The sequence below is a fragment of the Danio aesculapii genome, chromosome 4 (genome assembly GCF_903798145.1).
Source record: "Danio aesculapii chromosome 4, fDanAes4.1, whole genome shotgun sequence".
NCBI classification, from domain to species: domain Eukaryota; kingdom Metazoa; phylum Chordata; class Actinopteri; order Cypriniformes; family Danionidae; genus Danio; species Danio aesculapii.
Window position 1 is genome coordinate 36,340,648 of NC_079438.1, and position 21,727 is coordinate 36,362,374.

At 32.6% G+C, this 21,727-nt stretch overlaps 1 protein-coding gene across 1 annotated transcript; it reads left to right on the forward strand.

The window, feature by feature from the left end:
* The first annotated feature begins 8,543 nt into the window (after nt 1–8,543).
* cd36 (CD36 molecule (thrombospondin receptor)) lies at nt 8,544–20,955 on the forward strand. The gene is made up of 12 exons (XM_056455554.1): nt 8,544–8,793; nt 9,391–9,551; nt 10,403–10,547; nt 12,355–12,501; nt 13,715–13,806; nt 14,302–14,351; nt 14,540–14,609; nt 16,993–17,177; nt 17,770–17,888; nt 18,795–18,868; nt 18,970–19,024; nt 20,490–20,955. Exons 1-12 carry the CDS (start codon nt 8,671–8,673, stop codon nt 20,673–20,675), a joined length of 1,407 nt encoding a protein of 468 aa, XP_056311529.1. The 5' UTR covers nt 8,544–8,670; the 3' UTR covers nt 20,676–20,955.
* Nucleotides 20,956–21,727: the final 772 nt, after the last annotated feature.

Sequence of the window (21,727 nt, forward strand, 5' to 3'; positions counted from 1 at the left end):
AAACTTTCTGGATTTTTATTTGTAGCAAAAAAGTCATATATAAGAAGATGCAAATTTGAGGTCTTTTGTCATGACCCACTATGCACGGTGATGTACTTGTGATGCAGAGAGCTCGGGTTTGAGTCAAGTGAAGCACAGGTTAACAAAAATCACAAAAGAAAACCAATGTCAAATCAAGGTAATACTATGTGGTTGCAGTGTACTTTTACTTTAAAGTTTGCTTTTGAAAGCACTATTGGTTGGGTTCAAAAAAGGGGTTAGATCAGTGGTTTGCAGCAAACTCCACTTACGTCAGGTCAACAAAATGTACCCTAAGCAACGTACTGTAGATTCGCAAAAATGTGGACAGCGGCCTCTAGTGGATTTGCCATCTGAAACTGCAACAAAACATATCCGGAGCAATGTATTTTAGGTTTTGTGAAAAAAATTAGGCTGAGGCATGTATGCAATTTTTCAGTTCCTTTTGCACGCTTTCGAGGCTATAATTTGTTCAGAATTTAATTGCAGTGATTGTCATTGTGAAAACCGTTAATCCATTGATCACCACTTGTCATTAAGTAGAGTTTATCACTGTTTTACTTGTGTTCACTGAGTAAAAGGGGATCAGGTAGAGCTGGGGACTCCATAGCATAGCTATTTTAAGACATGATGAGATTATTTTCATAGAAAAAACTATAAATATGTTAAATATTTTGGTCCTCAAACATTAGTTTTAATTCATTTGTAATTGCAGACTAATAAGAGGAACTGTTTTGAATAATAAACAATGTATTCAATGAATAAAATACAATATTTTAATTGCTCATCTCCCAATCATCATTTTTCAATCTATATATTTTACCACCCTATACAGAGCTTGAATAAAGCCAAACATGTTGTTATCACCTTTATAGGATATATTTTTGGTAGATATATTTCTATGCATAGATATGTAAATCTTATTGATATGTAAATTCAAGTTTTCTGTTTGACCATATACAGTAAGTAATAATACAATATCTGCTACAAATTACTTTTTTAGGCATCTACATAAAATCTGTGTGTGTTTATTTTATAGGGTGAATATTTTTTTATTACAAATGTTCCACAATCAGAGCTCAAGATTTGCTTCAGGAAACAGAAGACGAGTGACAGTCAGCAAACTGATGAAGGTAACATAATCTAAACATGGCAACTAAATCAACAACAACAGTGTAAATAAAAGCGGCAAATGGTCAAACAATGCAGTCATATTAATTATTCATTCTCCAGTGCATGCTGGGAAGAAGGCGAGTGGGAATGAATCACTAAACCATTTTTGTAGGCCTCTTCGAGACAGTGCATTAAAACAAACCTGCTCTTCTTTAAACATCAGTGTATGGCTGCATGTACTGTATTATAACTACAGTTATTAAATAAAAAAATGTAAGTTAAAAAAATGTCAATTTAAAAACATCAACTGAATATCTTTTCTACAGTCCTCATTACCTTAGAAGTGAAGTATATATTATGGTCTAAAAATTGTTCTGTAATTACAATTAACTTCTGACTTGACTCTTAAGAAAACATTTGTTTGCATCAATTATTTTAGATGCAGACATTTGATATTAACTGACATTTACAGTTGTGCTGTTTCGAATAGCAATAAATGGTTAACTTTGTGTAGGTCTATTTCAATATAAATCTATAACATTACTCAGCCTGACTTTGTCTTTGAATTTATGGTAGCACTTTATAATAAGGATTCGTCTGTTAGCAAAATTAGTTGGTGTGGTTTAAAAATAAGCAGTACTTCTTCTTTACTTAACTTAAACACTACAAACTGAACTACACTGTTCCTATTTACTATGACCTTTTATGTGAAGCTGCTTTGACACAATCTACATTGTATAAGTGCTATACAAATAAAGGTGAATTGAATTGAATTGAATACTTCTGGCATTAAACTTTTCAGTGTTTACCATTATCTAAGTTTAATTCATTGCTCTTTATCAATACATGTTGCTTAAAACATTTATGTTGACAAAGGATATCTTATTGTAAAGTGTTTATGAACTTATGCATGCATTTTAGTCATTATTTTCAAAATACTTTGAGTTACCAATAACACTTTTGTTATTACTAATTGTTTAACTTATTATTAAACAACAATAACACAGTAACAGTGTTGACTGTGAGTTACACCAGTTTTTCACAATTTTATGCTTTAGCTTAGGATGCTAATCTCAAACCAGACAGAATTTTATGCATCATATTATTGTTTATAAAAATGAATAAGAAATTCTGTTAAATTTCATATTAACAGAGTTGACAAATAATAATCTACTATTGATGTATCCTGTTACTATTGATGTAACTGTTGCATAAATTAATGAGAGAAGCATAAGAACATGCCTCGGTGCCTTTCTACCAGAGGAAGTGATATCACTTGAAACAAGTCCTATTTCTGTCTGTGGTTTACAGATTGTTATGCATTTTATAACCAAGGAAACAGAGTTAACCACAATGTAAAAATAGACACAAAATGTCTATTTTATTATTGAAATAATACAGAAAACATATGTTTTATGCAAATGTTTAAGTAAGTAGATCAAACACACAAAAATATGCACATTTGAATGAATTATTTCATGATAATTGAAGCTCAATGTAGGTTTCAGGAAGCAGAGAACATGTGTACAGTTCAAAACAGTACAGTGCTGTTTTCTACACAATCGATTTGTTTTGCAACAGCATGAAGGAATTAAGTTAACTTATTAGATTTTACAAATTTAGGTGGGTTGAACATAAAACAAAAAACCCCTCAAGAATTTTGTTGTTTCAGCTCATTTTAAATAAATAGTTTGAACAAATATCAAACAAAATTTTTTGAGCGTATGAGAGTCTTTAAATTGAATATTTTCAAAACAAAATGTCCATAAATACCAATACAAACATTATTTTTAGGTAACTTGATATGATTTATTATTTTATTACTATTATTTTGTTTATTAGTTTATAATTAGTTAATATTTCTAAACTGTTTCATCAAGTTTTTATATACTGTATAAAATGCAAAATGTAGCCATAAATTGAATCATCCATATACTGTGTGTGTGTGCGTGCTTGCTTTTGTGCGCGTGTGTGTGTATGTTTGTGTTTGTGTGTATACACTTGTATATAAAGATGAATAATTCTAGAATTGTTACTATAAATTTATATTTTTACAGTGTGTCTTTAAGATCATTAGATCATTAAAGCTCTTTTAAGAAAGTTTACGAAGCATTCATTGAAAATTTGTTTGTCCATACAGCAAACAATTTTTTTTTTTCTATGGCCTTGTTGGAAAAGGTTTATCACAAAGGCTGTTTCTCTGCTTTATGATTTCATTGTGCAATTGTGTTGTGTCAGGTTGATGTGTTTGTCCAAGACTCATCCCAGATGCCTGGGTCACCGCAGACCATGTGTTTGAAGGTCAGAGGAGCTGTGACTGTAACACCAACTCTGCTGAAAAACCTGCAAAGCTTGCAGAAACAGCCTCAAAATTCATTACACTCTCACTCCTCAGCCAAAGGTCAGGCTTTCAGTATGCCGGCTGACTGTGAAGTTAAAGTAGATAAATTAGGCAATGACCTCAGACCTTACAGTTGTTTGAGGTGACTGGATAAAATGTCAGCTTTGAGTGAGCATTTGCATTGGATCTCATAGGGCTACAGCAGTTTAACCACACATTTACATGCTACACAAGAATATTACAGCTCGTATGCAAAGTGCTACGTGTGAATGTCTGCTAGTGTTCAGTAAGAATCTGAGCCAATGGGGTATAATAATAAGTATAATAATAATAATAATAATAATAATAATAATAATAGGGCGGCACAATGGCTCAGTGGTTAGCACTGTTACCTCACAGCAAGAAGGTCACTGGTTCGACTCCCGACTGGGCCAGTTGGCATTTTTGTGTGGAGGTTCCATGTTCTTGACACGTGCTATAGGTGAATTGCATAAACTAAATTTATATAATGAATTTTACTATGCAGTGTGAATGAGTGTGTATGGGTGTTTCCCAATGCTGGGTTGCGGCTTGAAGGGCATCCGCTGCTTAAAATATATACTGCAATAGTTGGTGGTTCATTCCGCGGTGGCAACCTCTGAAATAGAGAGGACAACACTGCAGAAATAACTCTTTGACACAATAAAAAGCAGTCAGTGTAAAGTTTGTATAGCAGTGTAAATTTATTGTCTCCTCAAAATAATAAAAAATATAGCCAATAATAACTGAACCCCTGGCAACAAAAGTGAGTATACCCTAAAGTGAAAATGGACAAATTTAGCACAATTAGTAATTTTCCTTCCCCTGTGTCATGTGACTTATTATTGTTACACTATCTCAGGCGTCACTAGATAGCAGGTGAGTTTGGTATATAAATTTGGTATAAAAGCTCTTCCACTCTTTCAACCTGGCCACTGAAAGTTCAACATGGCACCTCATAGCAAACAACTCTCAGAAAAAACGAATTGTTGCTTCACATAAAGATGGCCTAGGCTATAAGAAGATTGACCATAAAATATGTACATACAGTTTGACCATAAGATATACATGCACAGCTATGAAAACACTACAGAATACAAAGAAAAAGAGTCATAAATAAGAATTTTATGAAAAAAAACAATGTTTTGTTATGAGTAGTATACTAATAGTTTAAATAATATGAAATATAGTTTTTTTTTTTTTTAAGTTTTTGGTTTGGTGACTCAAAATCTGTGTATCTTAAAAAAAGGCTAACGGACTGATTTGCCAGTGGTTTGTATTGTAGTACAGAACTATCGTAACATGTCAAAAAAAAGGTTTAATGAGTTAAAAGTACTAAAGAGAAAAGCTTAAAAAATGACAACGACAATTTTTTTTATTACAAATGTTAAAATTATTGGCTAGAATTCAGCTTGGAGGGTATTATATCACTAGTTTACTGAAGTAAACCATAATTATGCTTTGTCCAAACACATAACTATGAATAATATGTCATGAATCATCCAAAGAAACTGCGAATGTTCAATATGCGAATGTTCAATATGTATAACTCAATGCTGGGACTGTGGTCATCAGAATTGTTACACTTAATCTGTACACAGAATTACTGAAAACAGTCGTTGAGATTTAACCACGTAATTCTGTATAAAATTAGAATAATTTCTGACTACCAAAGAATACTAGTCATAAGTTGCTTCTGTAAAAGTAAAACTTAGCAGTAACTTTTGTAACATCGTTGAACACTGCCCTCTAGTGTCCGCAAGACGAACTGTAAACTTGTTCTGACCTCTTCTAAACCAATAGCCATAATGTAAAACAAACACACAAAACGTCATCCAGACTTCTGCAATTATAATACAGAAAAGATGAATAAATAATTTTATTTGGATTTATATGTTTTATTTTGTTTTATTACATCCAGAGCAGTGGATTTAAACGAAACAATTAAGTATAACAAATTACTTAACAAACATAATAAATTAACCAACCACATTTATTAAAGTTATGTCTTCTTAATCCAATCTGACATCAAGTGTCTTGTCCAAGGCATCATGACACACACACACACACACATACACACACACACACACACGCACACGCACACACACGCACATGCACACGCACACGTACACACACACACACACACACACGCACGCACGCACACACACACACACACACACACACACACACACATACACGCACACACACACACACACACACGCACACACACACACACACACACACACTCAGTCTGCAGTGTGGACACCTTAAAACTACTGAACACTAGGGGACAGTACAAGCTAAATCATTACTACAACCCTGAAAAGTAACACGCATGCATGCATGCACGCACACTTACACACACACGCGTGCGCCCACACACACACACACACACCCACACACACATAAGACATATGTTTGAGAGGGGGATTTCAAAATGAGATTTAAGAGTTAAATGTATTTCCTTAATGCACAGCAGTAATAGCCAATAAAAACAACCCTTGAACTTTTTTATTGGTTTATTAGTTGATTTGTCAATTGAGCTATGCTTATACTGATATTTTAAACGTCAGAGTAAGGTAAGGTAACTTTGATTTGCAGTATTATCATCAAGTGTCTACACAACCTAGGACATCATAATACAACACATCAAAGGACATAAACATCATACCACAAAAAAAAAAAAAAAAAACACAATGAGACCAGCTGCCTTCATAATGCTTTACTGCTATTCAAATATTGTACTGACTGTGGTATAAAAAAACTTTATCTTGTTGTTTAAAACCTGAGGCAAGCAGAATCTTCGCCCCGTGGCAGTAATTCAAATATAGAGCTGAGAGAATGTTTTGAATGCTCCATTATTCTTCCTACATTTCTTATCAATATCTCTGTATCATTCTCAGTAGTCTGATATTCTATTCTATTCTATTCTATTCTATTCTATTCTATTCTATTCTATGTTCTTCTTTTTCATACATTACCGTAAATGACTAATTCTGATTTGTCAGCTACTCAGTAGTCTGATATTCTATTCTATTCTATTCTATTTTCTTTTGTGTTGTTCTTTTTCATACATAACTGTAAATGACTGATTCTGATTTGTCAGTTACTCAGTAGTCTGATATTCTATTCTATTTTATTCTATTTTATTCTATTCTATTCTATGTTCTTCTTTTTCATACATTACCGTAAATGACTAATTCTGATTTTTCAGCTACTCAGTAGTCTGATATTCTATTCTATTCTATTCTATTCTATTCTATTCTATTCTATTCTATTCTATTCTATTTTATGTTCTTCTGTGTTGTTGTTTTTTATACATTACCGTAAATGACTGATTCTGATTTTTCAGCTACTCAGTAGTCTGATATTCTATTCTATTCTATTCTATTCTATTCTATTCTATTCTATTCTATTCTATTCTATTCTATTCTATGTTCTTCTGTGTTGTTGTTTTTCATACATAACTGTAAATGACTGATTCTGATTTGTCAGTTACTCAGTAGTCTGATATTCTATTCTATTCTATTCTATTCTATTCTATTCTATTCTATTCTATTTTCTTTTATGTTCTTCTGTGTTGTTGTTTTTCATACATTACCGTAAATGACTGATTCTGATTTTTCAGCTACTCAGTAGTCTGATATTCTATTCTATTCTATTCTATTCTATTCTATTCTATTCTATTCTATTCTATTCTATTCTATTCTATGTTCTTCTGTGTTGTTGTTTTTCATACATAACTGTAAATGACTGATTCTGATTTGTCAGTTACTCAGTAGTCTGATATTCTATTCTATTCTATTCTTTTTGTAGTTTTTCATACACGGTTGTGAATGTCAGATTCTGATTTGTCAGAGCACTCCATGATCTTCTATTCTATTCTATTCTATTCTATTCTATTCTGTTGTTTTTGTATTTTTTCATTCATGTTTGTGAATGTCAGATTCTGATTATCAGTTACTTAGTAGTCTGATATTCTATTCTATTCTATTCTATTCTATTCTATTCTATTCTATTCTATTCTATTCTATTCTCTGTTCTTCTTTTTGTTTTTCATACATAACCATGAATGACTGATTCTGATTTATCAGTTGCACTCAGTGGTCTGATATTCTATTCTATTCTGTTCTTTTTGTAGTTTCTTTTTGTGACTGACTGACTTTTTTGTTTTTGTTCACACATGGCTTTGAAGGTCTATTTCTGAATGGAGAGTGACCTTTTATTCTAGTCAATCCAATTCTGTTCTGTGTTCTCTTGTGAATGCTTTGTTGTGATTGGTCTGTTTGGGCATATTTTTTTCTGTTCTATTCAAATTTACAATTTTCTGTTGCTGAATCAAATTAACTTTACAACCCCTTTCAGCTTGACTTTCAAAGACCTAAAACATCAGATTAAATCTCATTAATCTAAAATGAAGTTGAAAATTTATTCAAGAATATGTAAAAATTATTTCATAACAAGTTAATTGTACATGTGTATTTTTATATATGGCTGTCGAAATGCTATATTTATATTGCCAATTTGGTTGTCAGATATTCTTTTCTTTTCTATTCTATTGTTTATTTATTTATTTTGTAATCTAGTTATAGATGTCCTGTTAGTTTCTAAGTGATTTTTTTTAACAGGGTGACCCACCGAAATTCTTAATTCTGATTGGTCAGATGCAGCTTAGGGTGATTCCGTATTGCTTTCCTTTATTGTAAATCTAATTAGTACTAGATATTAGATAATATTCATTTTCAAGTGATGTTTAGGCTATAGGTAAACTAATAGTTTATTAATGTAAATACCGATTCGAATTCTTTTCTTTACATTACTTTTCTTTTTCTTTTCGACTCTGGCTCTTAAATCATCCAGGTTGGCATCAAACGGATATTTCAAAGTGCACTTTTAACTCGAAACACTTTTCAGCATCGGCGGTCTCCTGATTGTGACATTGGCCTTGGCTTCTGATTGCCGTGTGTTACGCGCCCGCTCCCCGCCCAGCAGTGCGTTATCGCGCGCAGATAACTCCGTCCTAACGAGGGTCTCCGGGTGTTATATACGGCAATCCAGTCTCCCAGATCTCCTCCTCTACAACCTTCGATCCCTGGGACTTACATAATTCCCCAGGACGACCTCATGCTGGCAACTGCCGCGCAGCCGGTCAGTGTTGGTCCAGGCTGCGGCTCGCCATCATGACCTGCTGCGATCAGCGGTGCGCGCTCATCACCGGGGCCGTGCTGGGCGCCCTGATCGCCGTGTTTGGCGGAATCCTCATTCCGGTGGGCGACATGATTATTAAAAACACCGTTCATAAGGTAAGTCGTCGTCTTTTCATATCAAAATTCGGCGCACACGCGTTTGCAGATGCTCCAGACAGACACATACGAAGTTGCCGTGGAGGAATATTGTGAATAATTTAGATTTATTCTGTGTAGGGTACAACGTACTACTATTAATGATATATGATGTGAAATAAAATGGGGTTTTTGGGTCAAGGACGTGTTTTGTATATATGAAGTTGGAGTTTTATAATCAATGAATTGCATATGATGCAAGTTATTAGTTGTTTTACTGTTTGGGTTTTAGTGAAAATCTTTTTAAAATGTCTAAATTAAGTTTGATTGTTAGCTAGTGTTTTAGATTTCAGGTATTTAAACATTACAGGTACTTGACTTAGCTCACAGTGTCAAGGTCAATGTTAATATAACTGGGTTTTAATTCTAAGACAAAAGCAGTGGAGGTGTTCAGTGCATTGTTCCTGTGTAAAAACGTGACTGAATATAACCTAATATAGAGAAATATTCAGTGGATTGAGACAACTTGCCCCTGTCTCCCCCATTTAACAATATACAAAAAGTAGAATAAAGTTTGTTTAGAATATCTGATTATAAATGTGTTTGATTTTTCTAAAGGAAACAGTGCTGGAAAATGGGACTTTAGCATTTGACACCTGGACATCTGTAGACACACCGATGTACAGGCAGTTCTGGATTTTTAACGTGGAGAATCCCAGTGATGTTTTAAATGAAGGGTCCAAACCTGTGCTGGTGCAGAAAGGGCCGTATACATACAGGTAATATTTCTGGCCTTACAGATGGATATTCAGCAGTTGTTTTCATTCATTCATTAATTCATTAATTAATTAATTCATTCATTCATTCATTCACTCATTCATTCACTCATTCATTTTCCTTCGGCTTAGTCCCTTTATTAATCAGGGGTCACCACAGCACAATAAACCGTCAACCTATCCAGCATATTTTTTATGCAGTGGATACACCCATACACACTTACATTCACACACATACACTACGGCCAATTTTGTTTACTCAGTTCACCTATAGCGCAAGTGTTTGGACTGTGGGGGTAACCGGAGCATCCGGGGGAAACCGACGCCAACATGAGGAGAACAAACAAACTCCACAAATTTCCATTCTCATGGAAATAAAACCAATGTTGTCTCATGAACTGTCTGAAAAGCCAAAAGAATCCAAAATAAACAATGTTTCACTAAAATATAGATCATATATAGACCTCTGAGATGAACTTAAAGTTTTGTCATGCTGCTGCTTTTTTAGCATCGTATATTCATAAGCACAAGTTTGATTCTTACCAAATCTAAGAAAAATGTTATACATGCATGTTATACAAGGAAAAGGTCATTTTTGCACTGGAGGAAACTTTTCATAGTTCCTATAATATAAATATAAACATGTTGTCATCAAAAGCATCACGATCTTAGACCAAAATGTGTTTGAATGAGCCTGACATTGCTGTTATTCACGCTAACTATGACTTTCCACTGCTACATAATGATATAACCAATAACACACCAACTAACTTGTGTTTTTCCTGTGGTTTTAAGCCACTAAATGGTCATCTACTGTTTTATAACAAGGTTTTATTCTTTCTGTTATCCTCCAGGATACGTTACATCCCCAAAACAAATATCACCTTCAATGACAACAACACTGTGTCCTTCGTGCTGCCGGCAGGAGCCACCTTTGAGCCTAGCATGTCAGTAGGATCCGAGGAGGACGTGTTCACGTCGCTCAACCTTGCTGTCGCAGTATGTATTTCAAAATTCATGCCATTGTAGTCATCCTTTCGGTCTTGCTTACTCCCTCATTTTCAGTTAATGTGATAAATAGATTTCCTCCACAAGACTGGAGTAATGGCTGCTGAAATTCTGCTTTGTCATCACAGAAAGAAAAAATACATTTCAAAATATAGCAAAAATTAAGCAGTTTTTAGATATTAGTAAATACGTATTTTACAGTATTGCTGTATTTATTTTATTTAATTTTTTGCTTTTTTATCAAATAAATGCAGTTATTACTGTCCAAAATAAAGGAATAAAAGCTGTCTCTGGGGTGGTACCTTATCAAAACACATTTGTACCTAAAGGGCCAATTTTAGTATCTGTTGAAATATTAGGTACTAATATGAATGCTTTGGTACAAATGTGGTAATTTTTAGAAAGGTAGAACTCAAGAGACAGCTTCTGTACTGTTATTTCTGAGAGTGTGAGTAAAAAATTCTTCATTTCAACAATATGCTTTAAACAATAATGTCCATGTTTATTTTAAGGTGTACACGTGTGTGTACATGGAGTACTTTTTCAAATAATAGGACTGGGCATTGTTCAGTAGTTTTAGAACAAAAATATTAATTTGCTTTAATTTATTTTGCTTTCCGTTTATTTATGCTGATGAATTGCAATATTTTTTTCTTACAACGTTTGATGTTAAACAGTTTGAAAAAGTGACTTTTAATTTATTATTTATAGTTGTTTGATGTGATGCATTGTCTAGAACAGTGGTTCCCAATGTGGTGGTCGAGACCCCTCGGGGGGTTGCTTGGTGATTTCCAAAATCTAATTAATTTTGTTAAACTATTAGAATTACCATATTTTAATAATTTATCTCTTACCTGCAAAAGAAAAAAATAGTAGTTAATAGTTACATAAAAAAACAACAACATGCAAATAAAAAGACTTCAGCCTTTTGATTTATTTTTTTTTGACCCCTGGGGTGATTACGGTATATTAAAGACACAGCACATTGATTTTATGGGACCAACTTTCTGACACCTTTACGGCACTCACATACATTAAAAATAAATACAGGCCACAACTGAACATGGAGGATGATCTCCAAGTGGCGTTCTTTTAAATTAAATAATGAATAGACTTGGGCCTATTGGTATGTGTGCGCCATTGTGTGCAAAGTTTATATACTTATAACCACCTCAGAGGATATTGGGGCTAACGAGTCACTGGCGTTGGATTTTTGAGGGTTACGAGCTGAAAAGTTTGAGAACAACTGGTCTAAAAATAAACTGTAATTAACTAGTACTTTTTCTTGTATTTAACGTGTAAATATATATACCACATTTTTAAACTACAGAGCTTAATTTTCAGCATCAAAAGTAAACAGACCAAAGGTCAAGGTCTCATAATTGGATCACAAAATGCAGAAACTGTTAATTAACAGATATTTTTTACAGTGTACACATTTTAAAACCGCTGACCCATGGCACTGATAACATTGCTTCAACACTAATTGCCAGCTGTGAAGCAAGTCAGTTAAAGTTTGTCAAATTAAAAGATAATCACAGATATCAACGAGTTATCTGTCAACTATCAGCACAACACTTGAGCATGCAGGTTAATGCATAACCAAGTGTTATATAATCCTAATGTTCATTCAGTGCTTGTGATTACATGTTACGATCCATCAGATAAAGGTGCTGTTGAGGTAATATGTGTATAATTAAGCTTACCTTGTGGTTTTATTAGGTAGATAAATTAAGGAAAGATTGCTGTTCCATACTGATGTAATGGTTAAGTTGAATCTTGATTTCTTTTCCTCCAGGGTGTTTACCGATTGATTGGTCCTAAACTGGCAGATTGGCTTATCCGAAGCTCCGGTTCCTCACTCTTCCAGAACAGGACTGTTAAGGAGCTGTTGTGGGGCTACAAAGACCCAATGTTGAACACCTTGATTGGTGCTTTTTATCCAGTAAGGAGACTTAATGCCCTTCATTTGCTAGTTAAGCAACTTATAGTTGTTAAAGATTTCTTACATTCTTCAAAATATCTTCTTTTGTGTTCAACAGAAGAAAGAAACTCAAAAAGGTGAACCATCCCTTTAAAATTTTAATTGAAGCCCAGTAAACAGTAATTCATTATCATATTAAATATTTATACCACTATCATTCAAACTACTGGGTTTTACCCATTTGTCAGCAAGATATTTTTAATCATTTAAAATTTGGATGGTCTCTTATTATTTTATATATTCTAAAAAGGACAAGGGACTAAGCCAAAAAGAAAATGAATGAATGAATGAATGAATGAATGAAGATTTTTTGCATAAATATATTACTCCGTATGATAGAAAAATGTTCATCCACATTTTGATTTTATTTTGTATAGCTATATAAAACATTAAATTACACACTTTTATTACATTTCATGTAAGTACTGTGTATTTAAAGTCCCTTTTGTGAATTTTATTTGATCCAGACATCAGAATGGGACATCTCACCTTTAGCCCAAATAAGAAGGCACAGATTAAAGGGCTGTTCACGCCATGAATGATAACTATAGCGATATGAATGATAATTTTGTGTTTGTAAGTGCAGACTGCAGTTTTGTCATTTGCAATAATTGCACAACCTGTTTAAAGCAGGATGGATTCAGATTTATGATTTAGATTTATGAATCAGATATTCAGAAATGAATAATACTAAAAGGGATTCCAATGCTATACAGTAGGTCCTCTGTGTTGTTAACATTATAGTTTTGTGAACAGGGCTTAAAGGGACAGTTCACCCACAATTGAAAATGTACTCAAGTTGATCAAGTTGGACGCAATACAAGATATAATGAAGAATTTTGGGAAAAAAAACAGCCATTGACATCCATAGCAGAACTAAAACGAATACTATGGAAGTCAATGGTTTCTGTTTCCCAAAATTTTCAGGATATCTTCTTTTGTCAACAGAAAAAAACAACAACCTCAAAACATGTTTGAAATAATGAAGGATGAGAAAAATTATTTATATAAAGAGCTAACATCAAAGCTAACATGACACTTTCCCCTAAATTCTAAACATTTCAACTGAATTTTAAATTTAGCATGTGTTCCCAGTTTAATACTGGAGCTTTTGTTGTAGTTTTTGTGATTTAACCTAACTTTAAATTTTAGCTGTTTTTCTTTTTTCTTTTAGTATAATGGCACCGTAGATGGACCCTACACTGTTTTCACAGGCAAAGATGACATCAGTAAAGTAGCCATTATTGAACGCTGGCAAGGTGAAACGTAAGTATATGTAACATGTAACACATGATTCTTTGGGTTGAAGATCGCTGTTGTATACAAAAAACCTTAAATCTTAAAGGGATAGTTTACGCAAACAAACCCAAATATTTGCAGTTAAATGACTCAGGATTATTAATGACATTTTATTTAGTAGATTCAGTAGTATTATCATCGGTCAATACAGACAAAAACACGTCAGACATTTAGAATATGTGAAACGTGTGGAATCTGGAAAAATTTGAAATGTTTAAGACGTCACATTTGACACAACATGATCACATAAAAATTACACTTACTGTATTTTCTATTTTAATTGCATTTGATGCTTATGGTTTATCTGTAAGAGAGATTTTTGGCAAACAATCCCTTTAAATATTAAAAAAAATGCATATACTGTTTTTTTTTTATTTAATTAGTTAATCAGATTTATGTCTTCAACCCATCATTAGAAAAACGTAAACTAACTGTATCATCAAAACACTTATGCTTGTACAGATCAGTGAATTACTGGAACAACTCTTATTGTGACAAGATAAACGGATCAGGCAAGTTTACCTCTAATATATTACATTAATGTTGAATTAATTGGGAAATGTCATTGCTGCTTATGTGCAAGTAGTTATATAATGTCTTCTATCCTAGAGCTATTTAGAAAGCTTTGTGCAGGGCTCATTTCTGGCTTATTTATTCATAGCTTTTCATCTGATTTTAATTTGTGTTCATATATCAACAGATGGTTCCTCTTTCCACCCGTTCCTGGACAAGAAGGAACCTCTATACTTCTTTTCTTCTGATATCTGCCGGTATTTATCATTTGTATTGCTAATAATCAATACAAAAAGTAACTAAAATGTACACTGTAAAAATGTTGGGCTCCTCGTGATTGATTTTTGCGTTGGGACAACATGATGGAATTAAGTTCAAATTTAAGTGGATTAAACATAAAACAATTAAGTTGTCTTCCCAAAAAACTGAAGAATTGTGTTGTTTTAGCTCAATTTAAATAAGATTATTATTATTATTATTACTATACTATTATTAGTATAGAGTGTAACTAATCTAGATATTTTTGTGAATTTAAGGTTCAAAACTATTGTATATTCATTAGGACCACACGAAATTTCCACAGATTTTTAGCCTATCATTGAGTCTATTTATTTACTTGTGTAAACGTGTTTAAATTTACATTTTTATTTATAATTTTTTAATTAATTTCACTAATATTATTGACTAATATAGAAAGTGTTCATTGGATGTATTTACAATATTGTTTGTAAAGTAATATTTTCTGTCTTTTAGAAAAGATATTGTATGAGAGTCTTGCTTTGCTTACCAAACAAGTGGATCTAGATGGATTTGCATTTTAAACATTAAATAAACGTAAAAAAAACTATTATTTTTCATTTCATGTATTAAGTTTTTAGCTATGATGCTCCCAAAATAATTCCGCAGATTCTGTCTGGCCCTAGTCATCATCCATGGGCTAATCTTTATGGACATTGAAGAATATCCACTGATTTTCCAATAGTATCTACTGATTTATCAATTAACTAACAATATTTCTTTTTGTGAAACATTTAGCTTTAAGAAAAACAGTCATTGGCATTTTTCATGTACACTAAACAACAATTTCTTTAATAAAGTTCATCATGGATATACATTTTAAAGTTCACTAAGTGTTCAAAAACTTTGAGGCTGTTTTAAAACTCCTCTCATCAGCAATGTTATCATTATCTACTGATTAAAGTCCTATTTTTCTATGAGCGTATGTTAAATTTAATCTCTGCGCATCTGATTAGAGTTGATCTGGGTTGCTGATCAGATAAGTGGTGGTTTCACGTGTCCACTCTATTGTTTAGTCATTACCAGCAGAGGTCAGGCAGATCCTGCTCTTCTGCAGGGTCAAAGGTGTCAGAAAAGCCTACATTTATACACTTTTACCATAATACATCCTCCGTGAGTGTTCAGCTGTAACTGCTGGAGATCAAAGCTAGACAAAGCTTGTCTGTTTTTCATTTAGTCACATGATGAGTGTTAAAAATATGTTACTGAGACCATGTCGATTTTGAAGTATCTAGTTAAGGATTTAGCCACTAAACATACTTAAAAATAGATGAATTGTGTAGCTTTCTTTCCAAAAAAAAACTGAAAAAAGGAAGATAAATATGACCTTTTTATCAAATATAAAGTACAGAATTTATTCAACAGTTTATATTATATTATTAGAAAATATTATTAGAATGAAATTATATTGTTATATTTTATTATATAAGGAAAATAATAAAATTACACTTTAATTCACACAAAATTTATATCATATTATATATTATTTTTATTATCTTTTCCTTATATAATAAAATAAAGCAATATAATCTCATATAATATAACAATATAATACAGTAATATGTTATGAACCGCCAACTTATCCAGCATATGTTTTACGCAGCGGATGCCTTTCCAGCTGCAACCCAACACTGGGAAACACCAATACACTCTTACATTCACACACATTCACATCTGCCAATTTAGCTTATTCAATTCACCTAGCGCATGTCTTTGGACTGTATGAGAAACCGGAGCACCCGGAGGAAACCCCCACGAACACGGGGAGAACACGCAACCTCCACACAGAAATGCCAACTGATTATATTATATATGCCAAGTATTATATTATATTATATTATATTATATTATATTATATTATATTATATTATATTATATTATATTATATTATATTGTATTGTATTGTATTGTATTGTGTTATATTATATTATATTATATTATATTATATTATATTATATTATATTATATAAGAAAAAATAATAAAAATGCATCTCATTTACACAAATATTTTTACGGTCAATTTGATTTTTTTAATGGTCAAACTAAAATAGGAACTTTTGATGTATTTATTATTATTATTATTATTATTATTATTATTATTATTATTATTATTATTATTATTGAAGGTTCATGAAAAAATAAAAATATTACGCAGCACAACAGTTTTTGACATTGACAATAATAATAATAAATATTCATTAATTATATGATACTAGAACAGAAGCAATTACAGTGGAAAAAAAATCAGAAATAAATGACAATTTAGAATATATTGACAGAAATCATTTAATATATCATATAATATAATATATCATATAATATAATATTGTGCTTTTCCTCCAGGTCAATATCTGCTGAATATGAGGCCACTGTGAACCTGAAGGGAATTGATGTGTATCGGTACTTGCTGCCTGTTCATGCTCTGGCTTCTCCAGTTTCCAACCCAGATAACATGTGCTACTGTACAGACCAGGAGCTCACCAGAAACTGCACCTTAGCTGGACTTCTTGACATTACTTCCTGTAAAGGTCAGTGCTTTGTTCCTCTTAATGCAGTTCACCCAAAGATAAATTTCTGTAATCATTGTATCAGACTACACTTGTATCAGATGTGTTTGAGTTTCTTTTTTTAGCCTAACACTTAAGAAAATATACTGAAAAATGTTGGGGGAAAAAAAGCCATTGACTTAAATAGTATTTTGTGTTCCTACTATGGATGCCAATGGCTGCTTTTTCCAGCATTGTTCAGAATATCGATTTTTGTGTCCAACAGAAGAAAGCAATTTATTTATGTAGTGTGGGTAACTGGTGAGGAATTTTGAACTATCCTTTAAAAGGGCTTTTGCAATAGTAACTTCAATGCACATTTGTTTTTATTTGATGCCAGAGTTTGAGTTGTTATGATGATAATAATTTTTCCTGAATTGTAATGCACACATACCGTACCCGAATCTTAATGAAAAAGAGGTCCGGTGCTGTTTACTTCTAATGTAAATGGCATGAAGTCATCATATTGATGCAAACAAATGTGAAAATACCTTATTGTATGAATTAGTCTTTTTGTTTTTTGTTGTTTAATATAATCAATTTATTTTAATTAATTAATAAAATTTGCCCACAGGAACCCCAGTCTTCATCTCTCTGCCTCACTTCCTCTATGCCAGTATTGAGCTCCAGCAGGGGGTGATCGGAATGAACCCCAGCTTAGATGAACACTCCATATTTCTGGACGTAGAACCGGTGAGGAAATTACTTTTCTTTCTTTGCATAAGTTTGCAGTTTTGAGGTGACTCAAATGAAGATATTTGAGATTAAATCTGAGAGCTCTCTCATCCTGTAGACAGAAATGACCCTGACACAGTTTTGGGTGTTTTGAGAAGGTTTTTGGTTTCTTTTCTGGACTTTAAACATCCTGGGACTGTTTCTGTCTGTGGAGGAGGAAAGAGCTCTCAGATTTCATCTAAATTATTTTAATTGGAACAACATGACAGTGAATAATTAATGACAGAATATTCAAGTTTGGGTGAATCAAGTTTTAAGGAAATACACTGCAGGTGAATGGAGTAAAAACAATAATAAGTAATAGTTATCAACACTTCCCCATGTAAATGATTTCAATCAGTTTTTGTAGAATGAGATTTTTGAGGTTACAAACATCATTGCATTTTTTGCAATCTTTTGTTATCACTGTTATTAAGAAAAGGCTGCAGAAAAGGCTGCAGTTTTATATATAATAAAATGTTTATATAATCAAGCATATTATTATTATTATTATTATTATTAACACATCCCCCACAAAACTTCAGAGTATAGATATGAATAAACCATGCATTTAAAAGCTGGTGATTTATGACTAAATACCATTTTAAGAACATAAAACAGCCTTTACAGAAATATGCATTGCAGTTGATGTACTGTATACAGACACAAATTGAAAAAGTGTGACAGGAAACAAGCAAAAGTGTATTTTGGACTGAAATAACACTTTACAAAAAGCCCAGAGGCATTGACAGGTGCATTTAAAAAAATGTGTTTTTTCCTATATTGTCTCGTCTTGAAGCAAGGAAGCATTTAGAAATGATATGATATTGTTTTTTTGACAGTTTTTAGATATGATTTTGACTGTACGTCTTTTGATATTTGCAGATTACAGGTTTTACTCTGAGATTTTCAAAAAGGCTTCAGGTCAACATGATGTACGGCCCGTCCGACGATATTGCGTATGTAAACCAATATCACACATTGTCATGAATGCTCATGCGCTTTGCTGAATTCATGCATGCACAACCTAACATGATGTCTTGTCTTTTTTCCCTCACAGACTTCTCAACAAAATCAAAGAGCACACAGTTATGCCTATTTTATGGTTGAATGAGGTGAGTGTTAATAATATCTGTATATGCAAATGTGAATTTTTGTTTAAATAATAGTTAAAACATTATTAAAACATTATAACTAGTAACTAACTAATATAGTACACTCTCAGAAATAAATGTACAGGAGCTTTCACTGGGGCAGTACCTTTTTAAAAGAAACATGTTTGTACCCAAATAGTCCACAGTGGTACCTAAAAAAGTGCATATTAGTACACAAAATGTACCTAAAAAGTACCTTTGAGGTACCATTATGGACCCTTCAGGTACAATTATGTACCTTTTGAAAAGGTACTGCCCCAGTGACAGCTCCTGTACCTTTATTTCTGAGAGTGTAGTATATAATTAATATGATTTTAAATGGGTTAACAAGGATGCATTTATTGTATCAAAATTACAGCATAAAATGGTAATATTTCATGAATAAATTAAAATGACAGGTTTCTGGTTGATTTATATTTTTTTAAAATTGAAATTTTACGAAAGGTATACAAAAAAAGAACAATGTCTTTTTATGTATGATTTATTAGGTTTTTATGACATAAGATAAAAATAAATGATTCCTTTTTACAATTGCAATTTTAATCTGAATTTCCTGCAGCCATTATTGTAGTTTTTAGTGTTACATGATTTTTCAGAAATCATTCTAAAATGTTAAATGTTATACGTTTAAATGTCTAAAATGTTCATAAAATTAATGTTGAAAAGTATTTTTGTCAAAACCAAGATGCACCACCATTCAAAGGTTTGCTGAAAGATGAAAAAGAAGAAATAATTGAATGCATTTTTTTTTAAAAGGGAACTTTTTTCATTAACATGTAATAATTTCTATTTCTATCATCAAACAATTTAGCTAAAATTCAGTTTTCACACATTGTATTTAACAATGATAATATTAAGAATCATTATTCATTACTAAGCACCAATAATGTTATTCAGGGCTTTTCCATTTGCATATATGTACCACATATAAGCATGTACATATATACCATTTAAAATTAGAGTTATTAAGGTTAAACTTGTGTACTGCTATATACAGTAAACATGGCAGATTCAATTAAGTCAGCAAAATAATTTTTAATAAGACAGTTCACCCAAAACTGAAAAGATATGGAAAAGGGATGGAAGCGCTTGATGTAAATTGAAAGTAAGTATTTATTTTGGGTGAACCATCCCTTTAAATCAAATACTGTATACAATATACACTGTAGTTCATAATGGGATTAAATCTCATTTCTATTGCCAGACTCAACAAAAGCATCAAGATAAAGCATGTTGACTAAGTTTAGATCTGTTATCTCTGCTTTAAATAAGTACTTTAGACCCGTTGGGACCAACTAAGTAATTCTGAAATCTTACATCTGATATATGAGGAGAATTATTACAGTCCATAAACAGCTAATCTCACACGTGCCTGACCTCGGATTCTTTCACCACTGTAAAATGTTTTGTTATTTCTTTGTGTTAGACGGGCGTTCTAGACGATGAGACAGCCAAGATGTTCAAGAATGAGCTGATTTCCCGGATGGACATGCTGGAGGCCGCACAGATCGGACTTTTAGTAACTGGTTCTGCAATATTTCTGGGCTGTATGATCGGTTTGATTGTAGTGTGCTCAAAACCGTCAAAAACGAATCTTTCTTTGGTTAAATAAAGGGAGGGATTCTTGTTGCTGAGTGGGAATTGTATAGTGTAACTGTAATCTGAGCTCCGAATATGACAATTCTATTTATATAATTTATAGACTCTGCATTTTTTTTGTGGAGAACAATGATTTCTTTGTGTATTTGCTTGATATTGTATCAAGTCATACTTTAAACGGTTATCAGGGCAAATATTCTGCCATTTTGTGGTCTTACTGTGGTTAATTTCAATATGAAATAGTTTTGTATGTCCGCACAATTTCAGTAAAACAAAGAACTGTGAAACTTGGACCGGTTGCTGTTTTTTGTTTTCTTTTTCTGTAGTCATTGTCCTTTAATCAAATATCAAGTTCTGCTTTTCCGTGCACCAAGAACAATCACCAAGCTGAAGAAGAGAGAAACAGATTGGAACGGATTTCTCTGTAAATCCGCTGATTTATTTTTTCACTTTCCAATGGCTCAGAATGGGAGGGTTTGTAGAACAAGAGGCCTGTGGTTGAGTGAAACACAAGGGTTTGCTTAATATGAGAGCAGGACTGGGAGTGAGCCATGTCTCTGCTTTATGAATTATAAAATGCCACTGGTCATCTCTGAATGCAGCTTTTCTGCTCTGGTTTGAGCCATGGGTTTTAAAATGGTAGAGGCCAGAGCTTTATACTGTACTTGGTGGCAAATGTTCACTGCTAACAAAATAATATGTATGATCACTCAAAAATTATGATAACATTCTAAAAACTACCAACTTTTGTTAGACTATATAAAGCCCTGAATGATGGGCCTGTTTAATGCTTGATTCTGATTGACTGATAAACAATCTAAGGTGTGCAGTTTTTTTTTTTTTCTTCAGGGAAATGCACAGGTCTAGTTCCAGGCAGGTATTGATCCTATTACAGTGTACAATGCATGTTGGAAATATTCTGAATTTTTTGCTGTGAGTGACCACATGTGGGCTGTTCGAAGATGCAAGATGAGTGGTCTTACATTTACTCGCATTTAAAACCATTTTTTTTTGTCAATTAGTTGTTTATCATTGTAAAAGCATAAGCTGTCTACATTAAAATAG

What these genes read in the sequence shown, in the direction of transcription:
- cd36 (XM_056455554.1), top strand. Translation starts at nt 8,671, where the DNA reads ATGACCTGCTGCGATCAGCGGTGCGCGCTCATCACCGGGGCCGTGCTG. An exon ending in TGACAAGATAAACGGATCAG is followed by an intron (nt 14,352 to 14,539) that starts GCAAGTTTACCT and finishes ATATATCAACAG; the next exon opens with ATGGTTCCTCTTTCCACCCG. An exon ending in TGACATTACTTCCTGTAAAG is followed by an intron (nt 17,178 to 17,769) that starts GTCAGTGCTTTG and finishes ATTTGCCCACAG; the next exon opens with GAACCCCAGTCTTCATCTCT.